The sequence below is a fragment of the Chenopodium quinoa genome, unplaced genomic scaffold (assembly GCF_001683475.1).
Source record: "Chenopodium quinoa cultivar QQ74 unplaced genomic scaffold, ASM168347v1, whole genome shotgun sequence".
NCBI classification, from domain to species: domain Eukaryota; kingdom Viridiplantae; phylum Streptophyta; class Magnoliopsida; order Caryophyllales; family Amaranthaceae; genus Chenopodium; species Chenopodium quinoa.
Genome location: NW_018743942.1, coordinates 2,601,257 through 2,607,627, shown reverse-complemented (window position 1 = coordinate 2,607,627; position 6,371 = coordinate 2,601,257). Strand labels below are relative to the sequence as shown.

Here is a 6,371-nt window from a genome sequence, read left to right as displayed (position 1 = left end):
GAGATGTTTCCATCCCAATCGACCAAAATAGTTTTATTATGGCTCGGGTAAGGGTATCAAGCTACTAAAATGAGCTCTACTAGTTCTTACAAGCAACTTTTATTAAACAAAAGTAAAATAATGATAATTTGTATGCCCAACTACATGTCCAAAAAACAAATAAAAACAAGTTACTTCGTATACTAGAGTGTACTTTCAAGTTTCAACAATGGTGGTGTCAACTGTGCTATACATGTCAAACTCAAAGAATATATGGAGCCTACCTGTTTAAGTCTTCCTGTATTAAAAATGCAATGAAAGCTAACTCTACTGTGTCGTGGAATTGTGGAAGCGTGAAATCTCTAGGCTTGTGGGCTAGCACTATAGTCTCAAATCTCAATAGGCTGAAACTATTACCTCGGCAAACTTCACTAGAGAGAATGCAGAAAAGGGAGCTGATAAATCCGAGTACGTTTGTTAATTTGTTATATGCACGAATTATTTCTCAAAACAGAAAATGCTATATTTGATCTGTTTGAGCGTTGAAAGCAATTGAAAATGTCGCAAAGCATTTTGGTTTATTACGAGGATGATAACATCCCAACAACTAAAACAGTATTGAAGTTTTACAAAAATACACCCCTTGGATCAACACTCCATCCAGCACAAGGTGGGAAAATCTACAACATCCATGAGTTCTGATCCTTCGCAGCATACCCATCCAACCATGTTTGATGCACATGCTCCCATAACAGGTCACTTAAGGAGTCGGCAACCTGCACAATAAATGGTCAAACTCAAAGAACCTTACACAGAGCGCGAATGGACACATATATTAGAGTCTTGCACTTGCCTTAGATCTCAATAGAGTTGTGACGACACCACATTGGCACTCTTCGCCTGAAAGCATAAGCCAAATGTTAATTACATGCAAAACAAATCAAAAATCTCTTCATGGATGAACTGTTTTGGTTAAACGAAGAAATCCAGAAGATAAAATAAAAAGCTGAAGCCTAACATCAAATGACCTCAAGTCAGGATTTAAAAGGGTTGTTTCTTGGTGTACATGTCCGTCCAAATGAAAATTACCTTTATCGATTCAATTGGTATTAATATTATTAAGGTTGGGTTGTTGCAGTGTCTTACTTTATATATAAAGTCAATCACCATAGAAGCCCGATCAATCATCAAAAACCAAATGGATGTTTCTCTCATAATCAATATTAAAAACATTAACGTTCAGAACAGAAATCAGATAAAGTTGTGTTAAGCTGCAAACATTTCATTTGTTCTTCACAGAATCACAGATTCACAGCACGTGCTCCAATGGAAATATCATTCACAGCAACTTCCCACTCGACATCTCAAGTCATCAATATCATAAGACAAGTAAAACGGCAATAAGATTCAAGGTACTTCATGGACTTGTCCTTTCTAGTCCTGACTAGATTTTATTCGTCTTGACAATGAGCAGAAAAACAACTGGTTTTATAAATTTGGAACATAAAACTTTAACTCCATGTCCAAATTTTACCAAACCTAAACAGCAGATAAATAAGGGGTCAACCCAACTAGCTCCTTCTAGTTCCTTTATATTCTCACTTGTAGGATTTACACACTTGAAACTTATCAATTGTCTTTTCCTTTTCTTCTATCTCCTATACCTTCTCTCTTGTAGCACTCTTTATTCTATTAAATTACCTTCTCTTCTCTCTTTGTTCAGTTTAGGGTGTGTTTGGTTTGATGTATAATGTTTTCATGGAAAATGATTTTTCCGCATTTTCCTTTGTTTGGTTTGTGAATGGGTGGAAAATTAATCTCTATATTGGAAAACATTTTCCTTTACAAAACAAGGGAAGGCACATTTTCCTCCATCCTCTTTACTTTCATCTCATACATCCTCACCTTTCCACTCCTACTTTTAATCTCTATAACTTTTCTTGTAAGGAACCAAAAAATGAAGGAAACTAATTGCGATTGTGGTTTTCCATGAAACTCGTTCTTTATTGAAAACATTTAACTTCAAACCAACCAGTGCCTTAGAGCAAGAAATTCCCTCTCTTTTTATGAGTGATGTCTTATCTTTTGGCTATTGTTCCAGAATAAGTGATGGCTTGTCTTTTACATATTTGGGATAATCACTCACAATAAAGATCCAAACTGGAAATTACTGGTCCTAAAGCAGATCTGACAGAATTTTTTACCAGATACTCTGTCACAATTCACATGTTAAGAATAAAAAATCATCTAAGTTTGCATCAAATACATAGAATGTCAATGTCTTGTTCACTGTTCCAGCCATTTTTACTTTCCTTAAAACTAACCAAAGGACAATAAGTTTCTAGGGTAGAAAACAACTTAATATCACTACAATATACCATGAAAACAGAGCAAAATTAATACAGCATGAAAGTAAGGTTAGTGAATTAAAATAATTAATTTCTTTTAAAATAAGGTCCTTACCAGTCGATTCCCATTTATCAAAACTCACTAGCCATGCATCATTACTTATCCTTGTTGGCAAAAGGCGATCAATCCAAACTCGGTACTTTGTTCCCTGACGATCTCCATAGCATTTTTTAAGTTTATCTATGCTGTCATGAAGAGAGAGCTCCTCCCCAGATGGATGGATGAAAACCCCTGAAGGATGCTGTTATGATGGAAATGAAACAAGAATAATTTATGAGTAATATACGTAGCTCAAAGATTTGAATATTAGTAAGTACAATAATAACACAATGGAACAAAGTACTATCCACTATGCTATTAAGATAGAATCCAACGATATGGTTACATTTAGCTGTTACATAATCCATAGACCAAGTGCTGTCCCAGATCAAAATAGAAGACAGACGAAAATTGATTATAGATGTATCAGAAAGAAAGATGGTAAATTCATTAAGATTTTCTCAATATATCTTCCACAACCCACCAAATGCAAACAGGAAAAAGGCTTTATATTTAGAAAGACAACAAATGCTTATTCAACAGGGATAAGCACCATAAGAGTATACCATGTAAGCATTCATTTTTCTCCAAGGGTAACAAGCTAAGTATCAGAAAACTTGGGAAATTGGGTACCTTAAAAGGACAGCATTTCATAACACGGATTTTGTGATCTAAGAAATATTAATAACAAACATAAAAATAAATGAATCAACTTGCAAAACCTTCTCAACCTAATACAATTTACAAAGCTATCCAACTTTGGACTAAAATGGGACAGTCCACCACTGCTTTTGCAAAATACATTTTTGAAATCACTGCATAAGAAAAAAAAAACACTTTCAAGTAAAAGAAAACATAACCAATTCCACTGAACTAAACAAAAGCATTAAAAGTTTTTTTTGGTTTTATTCATTAAATGTAGATTACATCATCAACAATGAAACTTCAATTAAAAAAAAAAATACTGGAGTATTAAAATCTACCAGATACTCAAAATTTTGGCTAGTTGTCAAGTCTCAATTCAACTTTAAGATGGTGATCAATAAAAGAAAAATGTCCTTTTGTTATAAGAATATAATCATGCTCTATATTAGGAAAGAATGAAACTACATGATTCTCAAGAAATCCAGTCGGCTAAAACAACAGCACAATAAGTGAGAATTGGTGAAAGATATTATGTAAAACACAATACAAAGCATACTTTTATTAAATAGGTGGAATAAGGAAAAGAGCTACAGCGTAAAGTCAGTGAATTGTCTCAGGAAAGAACACGACACATAGGAAAGAAAAAAAGACTCTTTAGAATATTTAATGTTAAAAAAAGACTTAGATTATTTAATGTTAAAAAAAGACATGCATTGCAATCATGGGTAATTGCAAAATAAACATTCAAAAGGAGGATAGTGAAGGTAAATCATAACATACACAAACTGCTTTGAGGCTTGCATAGTACGACTCAGAGTTTTCAACTTCACCACGTCTCCATCTCTCATAAAACAAGTAAAATTTAACGATTTCATGACCCGGGTTCACATGCTCCAGTTGACATTCAGTAAAATCCATAACATCTCTAGGAGAGATGCTGGGACCAAGGTTAAAGTGACTAATAGCCTGTATTATTCCAGCAGCACATCTTTCAGTTGCATGGATAATTTTGGGATTTCCTTTTGCATTTTGTGCATGCCATTGCAGCAATTCCTCTTGAGCATTGCTAACCTGCAATACATTCACTACAGAAAAAGTTACCGCATCTGCCTTAATAAATATGAAACTGTGATAAATAAGTGATCTAGCAACCAACCATGACACCATGAACGTCTGGAATGCTGAAGAGCTCAGCATCATTTCCAGAATCACCACATACAAGGGTATTGATGGGTAGTTTACCCTCGGACTTAAACTTCTTATGTAAATAAGCAAGTGCTTGTCCTTTTCCAGCCCCTTGTGGCAATATATCCAAGTCAATCCCTCCACTGTATATTATCTTTGCATCCAACTGGAAAATAATCAAAGCCACCAATTTCAGAAACAAGAGAGAATTAAGTTCCAGAGATGAAAAATAAGAATCCAAAACTAAATCAAATCTTGTTTTACAATAATAAGAGGCTATTACCCCACACTTTTCCAATCTCTCGGAAAGATCCTTAGTCACTTGTTGCGCTTTCTCTTTCTCAACGTAAAAGCTAATTTTGTGTGGCCGTTGCTCTGTTTCAGCCTGCATCGACTTAAAAGCTAAGAAATACAGAAAAGTAAATCATATACTGCGATCATGTAATAATTAGAGCAGAGAAAGACTCTTCCATTTCACTTACGCTACTTTCCCTACATAGCTAACTACATGAAATGGTCTGACTGGAACATTGCTCTATTGAAATAACAATCAGATTTCAGACACGATCATTATTCTCCAACATCAAAACACTTCCCAGCCAATACACTCAACCTCAACCGCACATAGACTAAACTATGATACTTCCCTATAATAAAACTAATACAAAAAATACTCTTGATTTACAAATAACATTTGAAGATGAATTTACTTCCCTATAACCCATCCACTTACACTTTACGGTTCCTTATGACAATTCATGTTAGCCGACCTCAAATCTCTTTGGGACTAAGTCTATGTTGCTGTTGTTGTTGCATTCAAGAAGGCAAATTCACCAAGTTTAAACAACTAATACAAGACTACAAATCATAAGCATAACTATATACCTGAGGCTTGAGCTCAGAAAACTTCTTGGCCTCTTCAATAACTATATTCCTATCCCATTTCTGACTCAAAATATCGAACCAACCGTCATCCGGCACCATAGATTTACCATATGTAATCTCAGTGCCTACTGACATAATTGTGATATCTGGAGTCAATATGGGTTTCTCCTTCCTCAACTCCTTGTAAAGGGTTAAAGATCTTCCAGTTGAAAACACCAACAACGAATCGTGGCGATAATTTGATTCCCACAAAGCATTGAACCTCAAAAGAGAGAGATTCTCAGCATCATGATGATCAACCTAAAATGCAGAAATTACTCATTTTCAGATCAAAAACTCCAAATTTGATAATTTTTCTAAGTGATTAAATTAAACTGCCTGCCTTACCATTGTATGATCAAGATCTGAAACTATCATTAGCCGTGCTGGTGAACTAAGACGATCCATTTTTCAACAAATTACCCTAAAAAATGAAATCAAACAACCAATTAAATCCCTAAATTCGTAAAAATTGATTTTCAGCAAAAAAAAAAAAAAAAAAAAAAAACTTCATGAAGATTCGAAATGGGTGCGATAAATATGATCAAAATAAGATCATGAATTTGAAATTAAAGTTCGAATTCAACTAAAACAATTGAAAATAGATAACCAAGTGTAACATAAAGCAAGAAAATCAAATTCTGGGACATAAATTGATTACCTGAAATTTAAGCAAAAGGCAAATGATATTGAAGAATTAGTACATAAATGATATCTGTAAATGATGAATTTAGAGAGAAGAACAAATGAATTTGTGTGGCTAAATGATATTGAAGAGCGTGAAGATTATGAAATTGGGAGCACCAAAAGAATAGGATCGAGAGGGAATATCTTTGGCGGTTCTTTTGTTTTTGGGTTACGGACAAGTTGCACACTACTACCACAACTAATACACTGATTTTAATTTTTGCATCAACTGAACTTTTCCTCCAAATTTTGTGTGTGGAACTAGTTCACCAAATTGGATTGGAAGCATGGGAAAAAAAACTCGGCCGTTCCGTTATGTAACGCCCGCTTTGTAACGGGTTTTAGACTTGTCGTTCTAAAAAAGGTCGTTATATAATGTCGAGTTGAAATTCACACCCAAATCGGCGAGTTGGCCGTTCCGTAACGGTAGAACGCCTTTCTAAAACCGTTACATTAGCAAGTTATCGGTTTAGGCATGCTGAAATGCTCGGAAACAGCCTTCC

At 34.6% G+C, this 6,371-nt stretch overlaps 1 protein-coding gene across 1 annotated transcript; it reads right to left on the bottom strand.

The window, feature by feature from the left end:
• Window positions 1–480: 480 nt before the first annotated feature.
• On the bottom strand, window positions 481–6,106 carry LOC110688864 (probable sucrose-phosphatase 2). Its single transcript, XM_021865623.1, has 9 exons — window positions 5,843–6,106; window positions 5,530–5,605; window positions 5,143–5,442; window positions 4,541–4,642; window positions 4,229–4,423; window positions 3,853–4,143; window positions 2,443–2,629; window positions 833–879; window positions 481–755 (listed from the first exon to the last, which is right to left on the bottom strand). The coding sequence occupies exons 2-9, from the start codon at window positions 5,587–5,589 to the stop codon at window positions 660–662; spliced, it is 1,278 nt and encodes a 425-aa protein (XP_021721315.1). The 5' UTR covers window positions 5,590–5,605; window positions 5,843–6,106; the 3' UTR covers window positions 481–659.
• Window positions 6,107–6,371: the final 265 nt, after the last annotated feature.